Source organism: Diabrotica virgifera, chromosome 7 (genome assembly GCF_917563875.1).
Source record: "Diabrotica virgifera virgifera chromosome 7, PGI_DIABVI_V3a".
In the NCBI taxonomy this organism is placed as follows: domain Eukaryota; kingdom Metazoa; phylum Arthropoda; class Insecta; order Coleoptera; family Chrysomelidae; genus Diabrotica; species Diabrotica virgifera.
In genome coordinates this window covers 108888857-108912372 of record NC_065449.1, presented here as the reverse complement: position 1 = coordinate 108912372, position 23516 = coordinate 108888857, and the positions used below count along the sequence as shown (strand labels likewise).

The window sequence follows — 23516 nt, the reverse complement described above, 5'->3', positions numbered from 1 at the left end:
ATGGTGATGAAGGGAAATGAAAATCATCTGGGACGGTCCTTTAAGATACAAAGCCCAAGTAAAGAAGATAACTTCGAAATTGGGAAAAAATAGGAACGAAGAGAACCAAGAAATCGCAAAAAGAATGGCGAAAGGTAGTAAGAGTGCTAGGAGTCTAACTAAGATACTGAGGTCGAAGATAATATCCAGAGCAGCAAAAAACGAATATATACAACAGTTATCCGACCTACAGTACTCTAGGCTAGCGAGACCTGAACACTAAATAAAGACATGGAAGTAAAATTAGATAGATGGGAACGAAAGATCCTCAGAAGGATATACGGAGGTCTAAAAGAGGGGAATATCAGGCGAAGAACAACGAATGAAGAAATAATGTAAATATATGGACAACCAAAAATAACAGGACTCGCCAAAATTCAAAGATTAAGATGGCTCGGGCATATAGCAAGAATGGAAGAAGGAAGAATTCCCAATGAATTAATAAACACGGAGGCTGGTGCAAAAAGGAAAGAGGACGCCCCCGAAGAAGATGATTGGAGTCGGCAAAAGAAGATCTGAAGTCGCTAAGGGTACAAGGTTAGAAAAACCTAGCACAAGACAGAAAGAAATGGAAGAAAACCATTGAAGCCTTGGGCCTCTGAGGCCTGTTGAGCTAAACTATATACATACATATATATTTAATGTCTTGACGAAATTTATAAATAATTTCAAAATTTCACATTTTATTATTCATAATAGACCCTACATACATAATACACTTTTTTGAGATGAGGTTGTGAAGTAGCTTCTAAGAACATAAAAATATACAGGATGATCCATTACAACTAGATATATCATGGACTATACTGTACTGGCGCGAATCACCCTTTACATTTATATTTATGTTTGCAAAGCGCCCATTTAAATTTAAAAGGTGACGAATCCCAGTATTTTTTTTAATTTTATAAAACAAGGACATAAACAATTTTATTCCATAAGTGGTTTTCATACTTTATAATGTCAAAATTTCACCCTGTATTATTCATAATACAGGCTACATGATATAGTTCGTTGAAATCAGGTTAATAATCAGCTTTTAAAAATATAAAAATATACAGGATGTTCCATTAAAACTAAAGCTTATGGACTCTGCCAGACTTACATGAATCACTTTGTACGTTTAAATGTATATTTAAAAAGTGCATCTCTGAATTTAAAAATCAACGGGTCTCATAGTCCAAGAGGCAGCGCTGAAAAATCTCTTTGAATTTACTAAAGCTAGATTTTTCACAGTTGATTACTGTGATTGTGTAGAAAAACATACTACGGTCGGTCAAGTGAAACGTAGAACAGGGGTTACTGAGAGGGTATCAAAGTTGCTTTCCTACGAAGGTAATTAAATCCATTTACTAAGGCTGAAAATCAGTACACACATTGCAAAAGAAATATAAATTAAAGTTATTATAGTCGGTTAGCTCTATGACGGGACAGAGCCGGTCGGTCGGCCCCAGTGAATGTACAGGGTTATTTAGTATATTTTGACGCCCTTGTAAACTGCTTTATTTACAGAATTAGAAAAAAATTTAAAATACAAAAGTTATTCAGATAAAAAAGATCAAGGCAGGTTTTGTTTATATTTGATTCAGAGTTGGACCACCATCTCCATATAGCTATTTCAGCATCCTTATGCCTCATCGGTGAAGCTCAGAAGTCTCAACTCTCAAAAGTTATTCAATTTTTTAATTACGATTTTTTGACATATATATCGTACTAGTGACGTCATCCATTTAGGCCTGATGACATAATCTACTATTTTTTAAATGGGAATAGGGGTCGAGTCTAGCTCATTTGAAAGGTTATTCAATTCCCTATTCAATAATATAAACATTAACATGATTAATTATACAGGGTGTCCAAATTTTTTTTTTAATTAAATGTTTAATAAATAATTCAAAAAAAATTTGGACACCCTCTAAAAATAATGATCTTAATGTTTATAGTACTGTATAGAGACTTGAATAACCTTTCAAACGAGCCAGCACACGACCTCTATTCTCATTTAAAAAAATAGTCGATTACGTCATCACGCAAAGATGGATGACGTCACTAGTACGATACATATGTCAATAAATCATAATTAAAAAATCGAATAACTTTTGTATTCTACATTTTTTTTTCTAATTCTGTAAATAAAGCAGTTTACAAGGGGGTCAAAATATAGTGAATAACTCTGTACATTCATTGAGGCCGACCGACCGGCTCTGTCCCGTCATACAGCTGACCGACTATAATAACTTTTATTTATACTCAATTTATAATGTATGTACTGATTTTCAGCCTTAGTAAATGGATTTAATTACCTTTGTAGGAAAGCAACTTGATACCCTCTCAGTAACCCCTGTTCTACGTTTCGCTTGACCGACCGCTGTATGTTTCTCTACACAATCACAGTAATCAACTGTAAAAATTTAGGTTTAGTAAATTCAAAGAGATTTTTGATCGCTGCCTCTCCGTCTCCATCTATAATTTTTATAATTAATTATAAATAATAGTGGTTTTATAATTTTTTGAATGTTCGAGATAGAAATATTCAAAGCCTAAATTTTACTACGAGAACCATGTAACCAGGACCTTTAACCTTTTATCTTTAAAAGTAATAAAGAGTTTAAAAGATTAAATTAAATAACATTTTACAGCCCTTGAGTTTACTTTTCAAATAGTCTTTAGGTGAATATAATATATTAAAAATTAATGGAGTTATTTTAAAAATTATTTTTCACGTTTTCCTAAAAATTTCGAAAGGGTTCTCTTACGTTCATCATATCTACCTAAATCTTGTTGCTATCAACTTGTTCGGAAGTCCATTTAGTAGGTATTCCTGAGTACTTTGACGTGTTTAGTGTTTAGTGTGTATATATAATATGTAAACAAATGCATTGTTTCCCAATATTTAAGCTTGAATACTTAGATTTAAGTACTCACCGAAAAAAATATATATTCAAATACTTATTCTTCACTTTCAGTTAATATTAACGCGCTTCGTTACTACGAAAAAATACATTCAGCGACATTAATGACAGTTAATATTTTAAAAATTATTATAAAATTGATGACTATCAACTGTCAAATGTTTATAACAACTGTGTGTTTAATTGTACTAATTTGTACTTACATAAATAAATTACAATACAATTTTGGTTTTGAACAGTTTTATTCATGAAATAATCGCAGCAAATTGCACTAGATCTCTAAAATTATTATCGAATTTTTGCCCTCGTGACACTTTGACATAATTTCACTCCCCTTCGGGTCGTGAAATTAAAATTGTCAAAGTGTCACTCGGGAAAAATTCGATAATTTTAGAGCTCTTGTGCAATTACTACTGATAATTACCCCGAAGGGATGGAAGGATTTTATTTCAGATCAGCGCCTCTACCCGGGTGCTCCGACGAGGAAACGGTTATTCCGAAATACGTATAAGTACATTGTAGAGGCTCTGTACTATAATCAAATCTGAACCATCTTTTCTTTTGTTTTAGTTTATACTTTATTAACTTTTGTGAATATTAAAGGAAATAATTCGCTAAAATTATTATCACGGTGAATGACAGGAAGTAAAATGCAATTTTAGATTTACCTTGTCGAGTGTTTCGCCACTCTGTTATGCTTTATTTTTCCAACTTGAAAAGCGCAGAGGTAAATAATTTCGAATTTTATTTCATGACTTATTTGACTTTTAATCAGTGTGTTTTGCCAGTGTTGACTTACTGTTCGGAAACGTGGACCATGACAAGGAGAACAGTGCAAAAGATCCATGTGTCTCAAAGGGCGATGGGCTATGTTGGGTGTTTCACTACGAGACAAGATCCCAAACCGCCAGCTACGACAAAGAACAGGAGTGGCTGATGCAGTGGAGAGAGTAGCAACACTGAAATTGAACTGGGCAGGTGACGTGGCTCGAATGACAGATAATAGATGGACAAGGCGGATACTGGAATGGATACCAAAAGATGATGCCTACCGCAGCAGAGGTCGTCCACCAACACGTTGAACTGATGATCTAAAACGTTGTCATAAGAATTGGATTCAAGAGCCACATAATCGAAATAGATGGAAATTATGACGGAGATCTATGACCAGCAGTGGACAAGCGAAGATTGAATGATGAGTAATGAATCAAACGATTATACCAAAGAAGTCAGAATTAGAATAGAAAAGGCAAGAAGTACATTCAATAAAATGAAACAAATTTTATGTAGTAGAAACGTCAAACTAAATCTTAGAAAACGAGTATTAAAGTGTGATGTATTTTCTATTCTTTCGTATGACGTGGAGACATGGACCTTAATAGACAATGTCTTAATAGATTGGATGCATTTGAAATGTGAACATATCGAAGAATCTTCTGTAGACAGAATAACCAATGAAAAAGTACTAAGAAGAATAGAGAACAGAAGGGAGATACCTCATCTTCTTGTGCCACTCCTATCGAATATTGTAAATCATCAAGGCTATCCTGACCTTATTTACAGCTGACCTAAAGAGTTCCTTATTGGTGCAGCCAAACGACTCTCTCAAATTCCGCAACCATGACATTCTTCTACGGCCTGGATTCCGTTATCCTTCTATTTTTGCTTGTATTATATTTTGAAGTAATGCGTATTTATGTCCACTCATCAGGTGACCCAGATATTCGAGTTTTCTTCATTTTGTCGTTAACAAAATTTCTGGGTCTTTCCTATCCTTCGTAATACTTCAAGGTGTGTGACTCTTTCAACCCAACTTATCTTCAGCATTCGACGGTAGCACCACATCTCGAAACTTTCAATATGTTTTATGTTGTTCTGTTTCAGAGTCCAGGTCTCTACACCATATAATAGCGTGTTAAATACGTCGCCTCTTTGCATTCTTAATCGTAGAGGGATGCTTATATCTCTGTGGCAGAAGAATTTTCTCATCTTTATGAAGGTGGCCCTGACAATTTCGATACGTCTTTTTATTTCATTGTTTTGGTCTCCTGTTTCGTTTATTAAAGTTCCCAAGTATGTGTAACTGGATACTTTTTTACTTTGAATGCCGTTTATACTAATATGTAATGGTTGTGTCATGTTTTTACTGAAGACCATATACTTGGTTTTTTGATATTGATCTTTATGCCATAATTGTTGCAAGTAATATTTATGTTTGTAAGTAATCGTTGTAATTCTTCTACTGTTCTTGCAACTAGTACAGTATCGTCCGCGTATCAAATATTATTTACAACCTCTCCATTGATTACGATTCCTTCTTTGCTTGCAAAAGGACGGTCCTGGCGGATGCTCCAAGGAGATACTAGATTCCATCAAAATGAGAAAACTACAATATTTGGGTCCTACAACACGTAGTGACAGATATGAACTTCTAAAATAAATAATGGAGAGAAAGATTCAAGGAAGTCGAAGCATATGTAGATGAAAGAAAGGTATCCTGGCTGAAAAAACCTCAGCGAATGATTTGGATGCAGCTTAACTAAACTCTTTCGGGGTGTCAAAAATATTTTTGTGGTCGAACTGCTTTGTAAATACGACAGACGTACTTTTCAGTAACTCTAAATGAAAATGATATCAAATAATAAAAATGGATGAAAAAGAAAATAGACACTAACACAGCAAAAATCTGACAGAGGATAAAGGGAGTAAAAAGATGAAGAAGAAAAACTCGACAACCCGGTTGGACATATTATATAGATTATTAGGGGTTAGAACTATGGATAAAATAAACCAAGTTTTGCGTTTAAAAACGGAAATATGCCTTATGTGGGGATATTGAAAGTGCAAAGTTGAAAGATTATTGACTTTGTGGAGCAAAGAGTGTGTCAGAGCAGGTTTTCTTAATCTTTTTGCAAATGGAATCATTTTAGTAGTCACTTTTATTGGGAAACCCTGGTTTGTTTAAAAAGTATTCTCTTAATGTAAATTGATTATATGCAGCAAAAATAAAAATTATTTCAAAAAGTAATTTAAAATTAACAAAAAAGTTCTTAAAATAACTATTTAGAGTTGCGGGACTTTTAAATTTTAAATGATGAAAGGGTTGCCAATGCAAGTCCATTATACAATTGGATATAGAAATTGAGTCAATACTCGCAATCTTAAGTTTGTATTTTTATTAGTTGTTATATAATCATGGGGCAACCGGTTTCGAGTCTTACAATATATGACGCATCATCAGGCCCAGTACAAAAAGTCTTCTCAATACAAACTACAAGCTAAAATCACAAAACGAGGGACATGTACATATATATATATATATAAAACATAAAAAACAACTTTGTCTTGGTTTTAATCACACACAATAAAGCCAAACAACTGTGTAGTATTGAACTCAATAGTCTATAGCATGACGTCTATTAAGCTAGAAAGACCATTTCATAAGGGAGCCATGAAACACACCCCATATTTTTTTGCTATTTTATTGCTAATTTATTACGCAAATTAAAAATTTATTGCTTCATCCCCTTCAGAGAAACAGGTGGCCATTCCAGCTTAATATTAAGCTAGAAAGGCCAACATTCATATATCCGGAACGAAAGTAGATAGAGAGTTGCTTCCGGTGGCCTATTTTATTGCTAATTAATTGCTAATTTATTACGCAAAACAAAAATTTATTGCTTCATCCCCTTCATAGAAACAGGTGGCCATTCCAGCTTAATATTAAGCTAGAAAGGCCAACATTCATATATCCGGAACGAAAGTAGATAGAGAGTTGCTTCCAGTGGCCTATTTTATTGCTAATTAATTGCTGAAAGATTGAATTTACAAGAATTTACAAACTCACCCCCTTCAATCCCTACCGATATCATCATTCCCCGGAATCCACAAAAAGTGAAAATAACCAGTTTAAAAAGCTAAAACCAAGTACGTATTTTTTGCTTATTCATTGCTACAGGTCTAAGCCAAAAATGAATTTTCTGCTTCCTCCCCTAACGAGCCAAAATTGCTACTGCGGTTTAATACTTAAGGCAACAATACTCAACACTCCTATTTCAGGAAAGAAAGCAGATAGAGGGTCGTTTCTGGCGGCATATTTAATTTTTAATAATTGCTGAAAGATGGGGTATACCAGAATTTACAAACTCACCCCCTTCAACCCCTACCGTTATCATCGTTCCACGGATTTCACAAAGAGTGAAAATAATCAGTTTAAAAACTTAAAACCAAGTGGGAATTTTTTTCTAATTAACAGCTGCAGGTCTACGCCAAAAACCAATTTTTTGCTTCATCCCCTAACGAGAAACAATGGCTACTGCGGTTTGATCCTTATGCTACAATACCCAACACTCCTATTTCAGGAACGAAGACAGATAGAGGGTCGTTTTCAGCGGCATATTTTATTGCTAATTAATTTCTGAAAGATATGGTATACAACAATTTGCAAACACACCCCCTCCAACCCCAACCGTTGTTCTCATTCCCCGGATTTCACAGAAAGTCAAAATTACTAGTTTAAAAACCTATGACCAAGTGGGTATTTTTTTCCTAAGCAACTGCTGCAGCAGGTCTACACCAAAAACGATTTTATTGCTTCATCCCCTAACGAGCAACAATGGCTAATGCGGTTGAATACTACAACACTCAATTCTCCTGTTTCAGTAGCGAAAACAGATAGAGCGTCGCTTCTGGCGGCCTATTTTATTATTAATTAATTGCTTATTTATTACGCAAATTACAAATTTATAGCTTCAACCCCTTCAGAGAAACAGGTGACTATTCTAGCTTAATATTAAGCTAGAAGAGCCAACATTCATATTTCTGGAAAGAAAGTAGATAGAGAGTAGCTTTCGGCGGTATATTTTATTGCTAATTAATTGCTGAAAGATTGGGTATACCAGAATTTACAAACTCATCCCCTCCAACCCCTACCATTATCATCGCTCAACGGATTTCACAGAAAGTGAAAATTACCTGTTTAAAAATCTAAGACCAAGTGGGTATTTTTTTCCTAAGCAACTGCTGCACGTCTACGCCAAAAACGATTGTATTGCTTCATCCCCTAACGAGCAACAATGGCTACTACGGTTGAATACTTAAACTACAACACTCAATTCTCCTGTTTCAGTAACGAAAGCAGATAGAGCGTCGCTTCCGGCGGCCTATTTTATTGCTAATTAATTGCTTGTTTATTACGCAAATTACAAATTTATAGCTTCAACCCCTTCGGAGAAACAGGTGGCTATTCTAGCTTAATATGAAGCTAGAAGAGCCAACATTCATATTTCTGGAACAAAGGTAGATAGAGGGTAGCTTCCAGCGGCATATTTTTTTGCTAATTAATTGCTGAAAGATTGTGTATGCAAGAATTTACAAACTCACCCCTTCAACCCCCACCGTTATCATCATTCCTCGGAATCCACAAAAAGTGAAAATAACCAGTTTAAAGACCTAAAACCAAGTGGGTATTTTTTGCTTATTAATTGTTAGAGGTCTACGCGAGAAAGGAATTGTTTGCTTCATCCCCGTTACGACCAACAATGGCTACTGCGGTTTAATACTTAAGCTACAAACCCAACACTAATATTTCAGGAACGAAAGAAGATAAAGAGTCGCTTGCGGCGCTATATTTTATTGCCAATTAATTACTGAAAGGTGGGGTATAGAAGCATTTACAGACACTCCCTCTCCAACCCCTACTGTTATTTTCATCCCCTTAATTTCACAAAATGTGGAAATACCCAGTTTAGAGATTTAAATCAAGTGTGCATTTTTTTTGCTAATTAATTGCTGCAGGTCTACGCCAAAAATGGATTTTTTGCTTCATCCCCTTACGAGCAAGGATGGCTACTGCAGTTTTATAATAAACCCACAGTACCCAACACTCATATTTCATTTATAATTTTCTTAAATGCTCATTAAGAATATCTGTACAGTTCAATATTGATTTGTAGAGTTATTTATACTTTAGAGTCTATGTTAAATTGTCGATATCCATTATCACATATCTGTAGCACGTGACCCAATGCTCAGATTTTGTATATCGTTTTTTAATAACTAAATGGTAATATTATCAGATTATGTAAAATCTCTACATTTAAAATAAAGTATGCAACGTCCTTAAAAAACGAATATACTAAGACAGTTGACCATAATTTTTGCATTTATGCGTGCTAATAATAAGCTGCGAAAGAATTTAAGCATAGGTATCAAAAAATTAAAGCAAGTGTTGTTTATTTAATTTTAATTTATTTTGTCTTTAATGTACATTAATAATCTGAGCGCTATTTTTTTTGTTTCTTTAACGAAAAATGATTTTTCTAGTAAATCATCGAAGCCCATCCAAGATGTGTTTCCTCTTCGATAGGTATAGGTTATGTAGTGAACACCTCGATTTTCATTAAAATCAGACAAACTGGTTCCTCCTACACCAGTGTATCCGATAGCACCCATTAATACTAGCTGGTGATCGTCGTCGTGAAGTATCTTTAAATTTTTTTGGAGTGTCTGTAATGGTATGGTTTTAATATCTTCATGTTCATTACAGACTTGAAAAACCAAAACATCCCCTGCAATGAATGTAAATTAATTAACTTTTGTTTTTTATAAAATACCTGTAGAGAATTTGGAATGAAATTCAGCACAAAAAAGACAAAAAGGGTGGTCATTAGCAAGCACCTAAACAGAAGTGTGAAGGTCAATGTCGACAAAACATTGACCTTCACACTGTGACAAAACAAAGATCGGGAAGGAGTGAAGGAGTAACAAGAATAACGTGCCTTGGAAGAAACCTTGATGAAACTTTGTACCACTCACTGGAAGTAAGAACACATCTGGAAAAGGAACGTACAGTGTTTTACGAAATGCAAAAGTTCTATGCAACCTCCAGCTGGATATCTCATTGAGAACTAGAATACATAAGTGCTATGTTTTCTACATCTTCCTCTATGGGGTTGAAGCCTGGACAATGACAGAAGTAACACAAAAAAAATCCAAGCATTCGAACTTCGGTGCTACTGTAAAATGCCCAGAATATCCTACATGAGCCATACGACAAATGCGGAAGTCTTTCGGAGGGCGAACAAGGAAACAGAGCTTATGCTTATAAGAAAAAAACGGAAAATACAATTTTTTTTTATCGTAAGAAATCAAAAGTATGAACTGCTCCAACTTAACGAAAATAATCGAAAGCAAAATCAATAGCAAAAGGGTACCAGGAAGAAGACGCAACTCTTGGCTTAAAAACCTACGACAATGGACGAATGTGACCTCCACAGAACTATTCAGGATGGCTGCAAATAAGATTAAATGGGAAAATGTAATGGTCAACGTCCTTAAGGATAAGGCACCGTAAGGAGAAGATAAAATATATGAGTAATTCCACATAAATTCTCTATATTTCTGTCACAGATTGTGGATTTTTTGAAATTTAGGGGCATGCTTCTGAAACCACTTTTTGTTCGTTCTTTAGGACCTGAAATTCAAGCTGTTTTGGGAATTGAAATCGAAACTTATGTCATATTATGTCCGAATTATCTTTCCTATCCTTGTTTGCATTCATTAAATGCTATTTTGTAAATTGTTTGGTACAATATATCAATACTGTCGATGTAAACTTGCACGTTAAAGCAGATGGCCTTAACACAATTTGTCTAAAGTCCAAAGTAACGTTCCTATTACCTATTTTTGAAAAAGAGACAAGTGTATTTTAGCATGTTTTTAAAGCGAAGGAACATTCCTACTAGCTATTTTTGAACAAGCGTATTTTAGAATTTTTTGCGTTTTTCTCTACTCCGACTATAATTTCAACACAAAAAAGATACAAGAAACATTTCCATATGGCATAAACAGAATTTACCTAAAACCGTAAGGAACTATCCTACAAGCTATTTTTAATGAGAGACTAGAGTATTTTAGCATGTTTTTTTTTCATTTTTATGCATTTATTTGTACTCGGGCCATAATTACAACGATAAAAAAGTAACAGGTCGGTAACATTTTCGATGTAAAATTTTACACTGAAAAACGTGATACTAACAGAATTTAGCTAAAGCCTGAAGGAACTTTCCTATAACCAATTTTGGAAGGAGAGATTAGACACAAGTGTAGTTTAGCATCATTTTTCATTTTTATGTATTTATTTGCACTCTGTCCATAATATCAACCCTAAAAAAAGGATCAGGTAACATTTTGGATTTAATATTGCAGGATAAAGAAGATGACGCTAATAGAATAATTAATACAATGCTCGTAGGAACATTCATAAAAGCTATTTTTAAAGTAGATGTTAGTGGATTTTTTCTACAATCCATCTTCATGTGCCGTTCTCGTGATCAATTGATTTAAAAATAATACTTTTATAATTAAAAGTAATTTAAGAGAATACCCTTACTGTTCTTAATATTGTATTCAGCTAAAAATCTCAAACTAAATCACCAGCAAAATGGCTCATCAAAACGGATTGTAGAAAAAGTAATTAAGCTTAAAAAACATCTTAAAATCCACTAATCTCTCCTTCCAAAATTGGTTATAGGAAAGTCCCTTCAGGCTTTAGCTAAATTCTGTTAGTATCATGTTTTTCAGTGTAAAATTTTACATCGAAAATATTACCGAACTGTTACTTTTTATCGTTGTAATTATGACCAGAGTACCTACAAATAAATGCATAAAAATAAAAAAAAAACATGCTAAAATACTCTAATCTCTCATTAAAAAATAGCTTATAGGATAGTTCCTTACGGTTTTAGGTAAATTCTCTTTATGCCATATGGAAATGTTTCTTGTATCTTTTTTTGTGTTGAAATTATAGTCGGAGTACAGAAAAACGCAAAAAATTCTAAAATACACTTGTTCCAAAATAGCCAATAGGAATGTTCCTTTGCTTTAAAAACATGCTAAAATACACTTGTCTCTTTTTCAAAAATAGGTAATACGAACGTTATTTTGGACTTTAGACAAATTATGTTAAGGCCATCTTCTTTAGCGTGCAAGTTTACATCGAGAGTGTTGATATATTGTACCAAACAATTTACAAAATAGCATTCCTAAAGAACGAAAAAAAGTGGTTTCAGAAGCATGCCCCTAAATTTCAAAAAATACAAAACTGTGACAGAAATATAGAGAATTTATGTGGAATTACCCATATATTTTATCTTCTTCTTACGGTGCCTTATCCTTAAGGACGTTGACCATTACATTTAACCATTTAATCTTATTTGCAGCCATCCTGGATAGTTCTATGGAGGTCATATTTGTCCATTGTCCGTTTTTTTATTATAATCATAAGCTCTGTTTCCTTGTTCATCCTCCGAAAGACTTCTGCATTTGTCGTATGGCTCATGTAGGACATTCTGAGCATTTTACGGTAGCACCAGAGTTCGAATGCTTGGATTTTTTTTGTGTTACTTCTGTCATTATCCAGGCTTCAACCCCATAGAGGAAGATGGAGAAAACATACCACTTATGTATTCTAGTTGTCAATGAGATATCCAGCTGGAGGTTGCATAGAAGTTTTTGCATTTTGTAAAACACTGTACGTTCCTTTTCCAGATGTGTTCTTACTTCCAGTGAGTGGTACAAAGTTTCATCAAGGTTGCTTCCAAGGTACGTTATTCTTGTTACTCCTTCACTCCTTCCAGATCTGTTTCGTCGACATTGACCTTCACACTTCTGTTTAAGTGCTTGCTAATGACCACCCTTTTTGTCTTTTTTGTACTCAATTTCATTCCAAATTCTCTAGAGGTATTTTATAAAAAACAAAAGTTAATTAATTTACATTCATTGCAGGGGATGTTGGGGTTTTTCAAGTCTATAATGAACATGAAGAAATTAAAACCATATCATTAAAGACACTCCATAAAAATTTAAACATACCCCACGACGACGATCATCAGCTAGTAATAATGGGTGCTATCGGATACACTGGTGTAGGAGGAACCAGTTTGTCTGATTTAATGAAAATCGAGGTGGTCACTACATAACCTATACCTATCGAAGAGGAAACACATCTTGGATGGGCTTCGATGATTTACTAGAAAAATCATTTTTCGTTAAAGAAACAAAAAAAATAGCGCCCAGATTACTAATGTATGTTAAAGATAAAATAAATTAAAATTAAATAAACAACACTTGCTTTAATTTTTTGAAACCTATGCTTAAATTCTTTCACAGCTTATTATTAGCACGCATAAGTGCAAACATTATGGTCAACTCTCTTAGTAAATTCGTTTTTTAAGGACGTTGCATACTTACCCTCTATCTACTTTTGTTCCGGAAATCTGAATGTTGGCTATTCTAGTTTAATATTAAGCTGGAATAGCCACCTGTTTCTCTGAAGGGGTTGAAGAAATACATTTTTATTTTTCGTAATAAATTAGCAATTAATTAGCAACCAAAAAGGCCACCGGAAGCAACTCTCTATCTACTTTCGTTCCGGATATATGCATGTTGGCTATTCTAGCTTAATATTAAGCTGAAATAGTCACCTGTTTCTCTGAAGGGGTTGAAGCAATAAATTTTTATTTTGCATAACATAGCAATAAAATAGGCCGCCAGAAGCGACCAGCTATCTGCTTCCGCCCCTGAAGTAGGAGGGTTGAGTGTTGTAGCTTAAGTATTCAACCGCAGTAGCCATTGTTGCCCTTCAGGGGATGAAGCAAAAAAGCGTTTTTGGGGTAGACCTGCAGCAGTTACTTAGGAAAAAAATACCCACTTGGTCTAAGGGTTTTAACTGGTAATTTTCAGTTTCTGTGAAATCTGGGGAATGATAACGATTGGGGTTGGGGGGTGAGTTTGTCAATTGTTATATACAACATATTTCAGCAATTAACTAGCAATAAAATATGCCGCTGGAAGCGACCCTCTATCTGCTTTCGTTTCTGAAATAGGAGTGTTGGGTATTGTAACTTAAGTATTAAACCACAGTAGTCATTGTTGCTCGTTAGGGGATGAAGCAAAAAATTCGTTTTTGGCGTAGACATGCGTAGAAGTTAATTAATTAGAAAAAATACCCACTTGGTTTTAAGTCTTTAAACTGGTTATTTTTAATCTTTGTGAAATCCGGGGAACGATAATAATGGTAGGGGTTGGAGGGGGTGAGTTTACAAATTCTGGTATACTCCGCCTTTCAGCAAATAATTAAAAATAAAATCTATCTGCTTTCTTTCCTGAAATAGGACTGTTGGGTATTGTAACCTCAAGTATTAAACCGTTGTAGCCATTGTGGCTCGTTAGGGGATGAAGAAAACATTCATTTTTGGCTTAAAAAAAGCAATTAATAAGCAAAAAATACCCGCTTCTCTCTATCTACTTTTGTTCCGGAAATGTGAATGTTGGCTCTTCTAGCTTAATATTAAGCTGGAATAGCCACCTGTTTCTCTGAAGGGGTTGAAGCTATAAATTTGTAATTTGCGTAATAAATAAGCAATTAGTTAGCAATAAAATAGGCCGCCGGAAGCGACGCTCTATCTGCTTTCGTTACTGAAACAGGAGAATTGAGTGTTGTAGTTTAAGTATTCAACCGCAGTAGCCATTGTTGCTCGTTAAGGGATGAAGCAATACAATCGTTTTTGGCGTAGACCTGCAGCAATTGCTTAGGAAAAAAATACCCACTTGGTCATAGGTTTTTAAACTAGTAATTTTGACTTTCTGTGAAATCCGGGGAATGATGACAACGGTGGGGTTTGGAGGGGGTGAGTTTGCAAATTGTTTTATACCATATCTTTCAGAAATTAATTAGCAATAAAATATGCCGCTGGAAACGACCCTCTATCTGATTTCGTTCTTGAAATAGGAGTGTTGGGTATTGTAGCTTAAGAATTAAACCGCAGTAGTCATTGTTTCTCGTTAGGGGATGAAGCAAAAAATTGGTTTTTGGCGTAGACCTGCAGCCGTTAATTAGAAAAAAATACCCACTTGGTTTTAAATTTTTAAAATGATTATTTTCACGCTTTGTGAAATCCGTGGAACGATGATAACGGTAGGGGTAGGAGGGGGTGAGTTTGTAAATACTGGTAGAACCCATCTTTCAGCAATTAATTAAAAATTAAATATCCCGCCAGAAGCTACCCTCTATCTGCTTTCTTTCCTGAAATAGGAGTGTTGAGTATTGCAGCCTTAAGTATTAAACCGCTGCAGCCATTTTGGCTCGTTAGGGGAGGAAGCAAAACATTCATTTTTGGCTTAGACATGTAGTAATTAATAAGCAAAAAATTCGTACTTGGTTTTAGCTCTTTAAACTGGTTATTTTCACTTTTTGTGGATTCCGGGGAATGATGATAACGGTAGGGGTTGAAGGGGGTGAGTTTGTAAATTCGTGTAAACTCAATCTTTCAGCAATTAATTAGCAATAAAATATGCCGCCGAAAGCTACCCTATATCTACTTTCGTTCCGGAAATATGAATGTTGGTTATTCTAGCTTAATATTAAGCTGAAATGGCCACCTGTTTCTCTGAAGGGGATGAAGCAATAAATTTTTGTTTTACCTAATAAATTAGCAATTAATTAGCAATAAAATAGGCCACCGGAAGCAACTCTCTATCTACTTTCGTTCCGGATATATGAATGTTGGCCTTTCTAGCTTAATATTAAGCTGGAATGGCCACCTGTTTCTCTGAAGGGGATGAAGCAATAAATTTTTGTTTTTCGTAATAAATTAGTAATTAATTAGCAATAAAATAGGCCGCCGGAAGCAACTCTTTATCTACTTTCGTTCCGGATATATGAATGTTGGCCTTTCTAGCTTAATATTAAGCTGGAATGGCCACCAGTTTCTCTGAAGGGGATGAAGCAATAAATTTTTGTTTTACGTAATAAATTAGCAATTAATTAGCAATAAAATAGACCACCGGAAGCAACTCTCTATCTACTTTCGTTCCGGATATATGAATGTTGGCCTTTCTAGCTTAATATTAAGCTGGAATGGCCACCTGTTTCTATGAAGGGGATGAAGCAATAAATTTTTGTTTTGCTTAATAAATTAGCAATTAATTAGCAATAAAATAGGCCGCCGGAGGCAACTCTCTATCTATTTTCGTTCCGGATATATGAATGTTGGCCTTTCTAGCTTAATATTAAGCTGGAATGGCCACCAGTTTCTCTGAAGGGGATGAAGGAATAAATTTTTAATTTGCGTAATAAATTAGCAATAAAATAGCAAAAAAATATGGGGTGGGTCTCATGGCTCCCTTATGAAATGGTCTTTCTAGCTTAATAGACATTATAGCATGTAAAAAATGAGATATTTTGTCATTGGGAGCGACCAATCTGATTAAAATTGCTTGGTATATAATTTAGTATATACTACCATCAATCCTTAACTAGTTAGGTTGATGGAGTCCTGACAAGATGGTATACGATCAAAAGACATAATATAAATTTATTAGTAATCGGTATGTACTTACATAACAGCCACTGAAACTGTTCTACAGCTAAAGATGTACCTGGAAGTCACCAGCCCCATAAAAAGAATTGACCAATCAAACAGCCCTTAGTCTCTTAAAGGGACTTTTAGAGACCTTAGTCTCTTACTTAAGAGACTAAGGGCTGTTTGATTGGTCAACTCTTCTTATGGGGCTGGTAACTTCCAGGTACATCTTTAGCTGTAGAGCAGTTTCAGTGGCTGTTACGTAAGTACATACCGATCACTAATAACTTTATATTATGTCTTTTGATCGCATACCATCTTGTCAGGACTACATCAACCCTTAACTAGTTAAGGATTGATGGTAGTATATATTAAATTATACACCAAGCAATTTTCATCAGATTGGTCGCTCCCAATGACAAAATGTCTCATTTTTTACATGCTATAGACTATTGAGTTCAATACTACACAGTTGTTTGGCTTTATTGTGTGTAATTAAAACCAAGACAAAGTTGTTTTTAATGTTTTATATATGTATATGTACATGTCTCTCGTTTTGTGATTTTAGCTTGTAGTTTGTATTGAGCAGACTTTTTGTACTGGGCCTGATGATGAGTCATATACCTATTATAAGACTCGAAACCGGTTGCCCCATGATTATATAACAACTTATAAAAACAAGTAATTGGACTTCGTAAGTCCTAGGTTTTCACCCAAAGTAATCGAAAGCAGAACTATAAGTCGATATTTGAACGCTTCGTGTAACTTTGCGCCGATTGATAAATGATTTTACTAATTTTCAGTCATTTTTACTAAACTTTGGGTCATCAGAGTTTAAACAAAAATGACTTCAAAACCGAAACTAAAGATTCAACTCAACTTTTCAATACGCTTCGATTGATGTGTTACATGTAATATTTATGCACTTCTGGTTAGAAGTTTTTAACCGGAAATGCTATAAAGACCAAAATTTTACATTTGTCCTCATCTTGCTAAAGCACGTCGAATGATATATCGCTTATACTCTTTCGGTGACTTTAAAACAGTTCATACGGTTGCAACTCTAAAACCGGAAGTCCGATGTCAAATTTCTCATCTTTAATACCATCCTTGGGTTATAAGCTTTTATTCGACCCCTCATCTGTCATTATATCTGTAATAATAACGGAGGAGATATACATACGGGCAGACAGCCATGAAACCGGAAGTATATATTTGTTCTCTTCTTGCGAAATCGCGTCGAATAATATATCACTTATATTATTCCGGTGACTCTAAAACAGTACTTCTGGTCGCATTTCTAAAACCGGAAGTCCTATGTCAATTTTCTCAACTTTCTTGTCATTCTGCCTGTTAAAGCGGAGGACTTATATTCGCAGTCGGACGGACAGACAGCCTAGGTCAAATTTCTCACCTTTAGTACCATCCTTGGATTATAAGCTTTCATTTGGCATCTCATTTGTCATTCTACCTGGTAAAATGACTAAGGAATTATATTCGCGGTCGTAAGGACAGACAAACAGACAGTCTAGGTAAAATTTCTTACATTTACTATCCTTGGATTATAAGCTTTCATTTGACATCTTATTTGTCATTCTACCTGGTAATATGACGGAGGAGTTATATTCTCAGTCGGACGGACAGACGCGCAGACAGCCTGGGTCAAATTTCTCACCTTTAGTACCATCCTTGGATTATAAGCTTTCATTTGGCATCTCATTTGTCATTCTAGCTGGTAAAATGACTAAGGAATTATATTCGCGGTCGTAAGGACAGACGGACAGACAGTCTAGGTAAAATTTCTTACATTTACTATCCTTGGATTATAAGCTTTCATTTGACATCTTATTTGTCATTCTACCTGGTAATATGACGGAGGAGTTATATTCTCAGTCGGACGGACAGACGCACAGACAGCCTGGGTCAAATTTCTCATCTTTATTACCATCCTAGGATTATAAGCTTTCATTTGACACCTCATTTGTCATTCTACCTGATACAATGACGTAGGAGTTATATTAGCGGTCGGACAGACAGACAGACAGACGGACAGACAGACGGATAGATCAAATTTCCTACCTATAGTAGTATCCTTGGATTATAAGCTTTCATTTGACACCTCATCTGTCATTCTACCTGGTATAAGGACGGAGGAGTTATATTCGCGGTCAGATAGACCGACGACCAGGCAGCCTAGTTAAAATTTCTCACCTTTATTACTATCCTTGGATTATAAGCTTTCATTTGACATCTCATTTGTGATTCTACCTGGTACAATGACGTAGGAGTTATATTAGCGGTGGGACAGACAGACAGACAGACAGACAGACAGACGGACAGACAGCCTAGATCAAATTTCTCACCTTTAGTACCATCCTTGGATTATAAGCTTTCATTTGACACCTTATTTGTCATTTTACCTGGTATAAAGACGGAGGAGTTATATTCGCGGTCGGAGAAACCGACGGACAGACAGTTTAAGTAAAATTTCTCACCTTTAGTACCATCCTTTGATTATACGCTTTCATCTGACACCTTATTTGTCATTCTAGCTGGTATAAGGACGGATGAGTTATATTCGCGGTCGGACAGACCGACGGTCAGACAGCCTAGGTAAAATTTCTCACCTTTAGTACCATTCTTGGATTATAAGCTTTCATTTGACACCTCACTTGTCATTCTAGCTGGTATCTTGACGGAGGAGTTGTGATCACAGACAGACAGACAGACAGACGTACAGAGGGACGTGGATAATTCAAAGTTTTCACATATTTTCAAAATTGGGTGAAAACAATACAAAATTAAGATTGCCAGTATTGACTTAATTACTATATCCAATTGTTTTAAATTTTAATTGTATTGTCCAGGGTAATAACGTTTTTTTCATGACACTTCAACAGCCAGGGTACTGAAGCGTTCTTTCGACGGGTAATACCTATAAGAACAAAAAATCGTAATGATTTCCTGCGTAGGATCTGCAGGGCATTTTTATTTATAAACAATTTAGGGTCAAAAAACGGCATTTTTGCTTTTTTTCAAATCAGTGGAAAACAGTGAAACTTGGCTTTTTTAGTACCAAACATCTTCGAGAGCATGGAAAAAGCTTTAAAATGGCTTATTACACAGGTTGGTATACTAATTTATTGTTAACATAATTGCGAAAACAGGTCGAAATTGCAAAAAAACTTCTTCTTCTTCTACGGCACTACAGCCCAAATTGAGCCTTGGCCTCCTTTATTTTTTGCCTCCACCCTTGTCTGTCTGTGGGTGCACTTCTCCATACACGGACTCCTAAAAGGGCTTGTGCGTCGCTGTTTACTGTGTCTTCCCAGCGCTTTCGTGGCTTCCCAACCGGTCTCTGTCCTTGTATTCTATCATTCAGTGCTCGTTTTGGTAGCCTATCCTCTCCCATTCTTATCACATGTCCGGCCCACTGCAATCTTTGTATTCTAATGAAGTCTGACAGGGGCGTTTCCTTATAAAGTTGATAAAGCTCGTTGTTGTATCGACTTCTGAAGATTCCGTTTTCCCACAGGTCCTAGTATTCACCTAAATACTTTCCTTTCGAATGTGTCGAGTTTGTTTTTGGATGTTTCTTTCAGGACCCAGGCTTCACTGCCATAGCATGTTATTGGCCGAATTAAGGTTTTATAGATTCTCATCTTTGTATTTCGGTGGACACTTTTAGACCGAAATATATGGGAGAGGGCAAAATAAGCTCTGTTTGCCTGCGATATTCTCTTCCGTATTTCTCCATCTTCTGATCCGTCGGCATATATTTCTACTCCCAGGTATGTAAACTTTTCAACCGTTTCAATGTCATCTTCATGTATAATGTTTTCTGAGACTATATTTCTTCTCCTCTGAGTAATTATCTTTGTTTTTTCTATGTTAATTTCCAGACCTAGCATTTTTGTTTGTGTTTTTAACTCTGCATATGTTTCCTGTGCTCCTGTTGATGTTCTACTTATAATATTAATATCATCAGCATAAGCGGCCAGTTGAACCGTTCGGTTGGTCAGTAGATTTCCTCGTCCAGTTTGCATTTGCCTAACCGCATACTCCAGTGCCAGGTTAAACAATGTTGGGCCCAGCCCATCTCCCTGCTTTAGTCCCTGCGAAATGTTGAAAAAGTCTATCCCGTGGTTTTGTATTCATACACATGCCTGAGTTTCATCAATTTTGGCTTTAATGAGTCTTATTAGCTTGTGTGGTATTGCCAATTCAGCCAATAGTTTGTTCCTTTTGACTGAGTTGTATGCCTGTTTGAAGTCTACAAACACGTTGTGAACATCAACACTGTATTCCCATGCTTTGCTCAAGATCTGTTTGACTGTAAATACTTGATCCAGTGTCGATCTTCCCCGTCGGAAGCCCGTCTGATACTCTCTAATAATATTTTCTGCTAGTGGTTGGAGCCGCTGGTTTATAACATACGTGAGGACTTTATATGCTGTACTTAGTAGAGAGATTCCACGGTAGTTTTTGCATTGGAGTTTGTTTCCTTTTTTATAGATCGGGCATACTATACTTACTTTCCTTTCAGTCGTCGGGTATTTTCTCTTCTTGCCATACGTCTTTCATGAGCGCGTGGATGTGACTTGCTAGGTGGTCGCCACCTACCTTATATAGCTCTGCTGGTATTTCGTCAACTCCCGGAGCTTTATTGTTTTTCTGGGCCTTAATGGCTTCGAGAACTTCCTCTATGGTTGGAGCTTCTACTCCATTCTCTTCTACGTAGATCATACCCATTTCATCTTCCATGTCTACTTTAGTTCCAAGTAGTGTCTGAAAATTATGCTTCCAGGTTTCTGTGACTTTCTGTTGGTCACTGATTATTTGCCCACTTTCATCTTTACATAGACTTGTTTGAGGTTTATACCCACTTTTTATCTTTTTTAGGTATTCGTAAGCCCTTCTAATTTCGTTGTTTTTGAAATTTTCTTCTATTTTTTCTATTTGTCCATTTTCATAGGCTCTCTTTTTATTTCTACATGTCTTGTCCGCTTTCCGTCTTGCGACTTCAAATAATGTTCGTCTTTCCCGTGTTCATCTTGTTATGTACATTTTGTGTGCTTCATTTCTTTCCTCTATTGCTTGTCTGCACTCGTCATCAAACCATGCTGCTCTTCTCTCCCTTTTCTTGTTTCCCAGGGTGGACACTGCTGCTGTCAGTACTGCTGTTTTGAGATTAACTGAATTAATAATTTGCAATTATAAAAATAACAGTTAAGAACATTCAAAAACCATCTCTTTAAATTAATGATGATATTTTCAAGTATAATGACATTCTAGTAATATTTACATATCCATACCAGTGTGAATTTTACTACACGTAATTTGCCGTGTAAAGACAGAAAAAGTAGGGATACCCGTGAAATATTTGCGAATTATGTACCGATGGCCTTAAACATTATTCGTTTTACATTCAATTTTTTTATGTCCCTCACTTCAAATCAAATAGTTTCGATTTGTTATTCCGATACTTTATTGTTTTCTTTTTTTATGTATTGGTGATTAACTGATTAAATTGCTTTAAAATAAAAAAGATTCTTTCACTTTTGGTTTTTTTAATTCCCTTGAAATAATAAGAAGTATCACATATTCCCCTATAAGTTTGGTTGTGTGTATTATTTACTTACATGTTAATGATGAGAAATATAAATGAAAATTCAATTTTTCGACTTTTCTACCATTTAGTTCTTGGCTACTCATCTTTTAAACAACAAATGATAACAAAAACCACTACGTAAGCTTGAAATACATTTTCTGTACAAAACTTTGTATTTGTTAATTATGGTTTCATGGAAAAGTTATCTTAAAATTATAGTCGGGCATGAATAAAACAGCCCATGTTGTGAGGCCGCTCCCGGGTGAAAACAAAAATTGATTCGGTTTTTTTGCGGGTTACTTTTCGGGATTAAAACATGTCCCTTTTAAACAAATCTAAAGGGTACTTGACGAAATTTTTAGGCAGAAATTTATTGTTTAAGCAATTGTTTTAACCAAAGTTCAAAACATCACCGTTTTTGCTCCGGCAAGGATTTCCTTTTGAATTTTTGGGTCATTTGAACAAAAAATATTTCGTGACATTTTTCTCAAAAGTTAAGAGTTTTCAAGTTATAAGCGATTTGAAATCTAAAAAATGCCAAAATACACATTTTCCAAGCTTAAAAACCTTTATGTAAATTATTATTTTTGATGTGGCCAAGTACCTAAATTGAAAAGTAAACCTTCGATTTTAAATAAAATTAATATGAAGTAAAACTCCCTAGTAGTGTAGTTGGTATATTTAATAAAAATTCTAAAAATTTTTAAAAATCCAAAGTGATTTCGTTAATAACGTTTTCGGACCTATCAGTCCATCATCAGTGAACCTAAAAGTAAGTAATCTCACTTAATAAAATTGAAAAGGGTGAAATTTTGAATGTTAAAAATTGAAAAGTGTGGTTAAGATTACTGACTCTCTGTCCTTGCTAAATAGCCACAATGCCAAGCACTGGTTAAGATGTATGTTCTAACTACATAGTGAAATTTGTAAAATAATTTGGCTTACATTGGATGCCAACGGATTACTACTAGCAACATGATGCTCTACTCCATTAATTAAGAGATTTTTTATTTATGATTAGGTCTACATTGAACTACGTTTAGTCTGTCAATGATTTAGAAGGAAGTAGAAATACTTCAAATGTCAGTGACATTGACCCAGGAAAGGGCAATTTTTAAGGTATTGACCAAGGTCAGGATCCAATGTGGTTACGGAGATCCAATGTGGTTACGGAAATTTAAGTTTAAGTCTGTGTTGGAATTTTAATTTTTAATATTAAAATTTAAATTTACTTTTTTAAATATTACAAAAATGTAAATTTAAATAATGTAATTAATGTAATATTAAAAATTAAAATTCCAACACAGACTTAAACTTAAATTTCCGTAACCACATTGGATCCTGACCTTGGTTAATACCTTAAACATTGCCCTTTCCTGGATGTCAATATCACTGACATTTGAAGTATTTCTACTTCCTTCTAAATCATTGACAGACTAAACGTAGTTCAATGTAGACCTAATCATATATAAAAAATATCCTAATTAATGGAGTAGAGCATCATGTTGCTAGTAGTAATCCGTTGGCATCCAATGTAAGCCAAATTATTTGACAAATTTCACTATGTAGTTAGAACATACATATTAACCAGTG

General features: G+C 35.0%; 1 protein-coding gene across 1 annotated transcript in view; it reads right to left on the bottom strand.

The window, feature by feature from the left end:
* The window catches only part of LOC126888576 (uncharacterized), a 97765-nt gene extending 75705 nt beyond the window's left edge, over window positions 1–22060 (bottom strand). Inside the window, exon 1 of the mRNA XM_050656925.1 lies at window positions 21955–22060. Coding sequence (XP_050512882.1) covers window positions 21955–22027 — 73 coding nt within the window. The 5' untranslated portion in view covers window positions 22028–22060. The remainder of the gene's footprint in view (window positions 1–21954) is intronic.
* Window positions 22061–23516: the final 1456 nt, after the last annotated feature.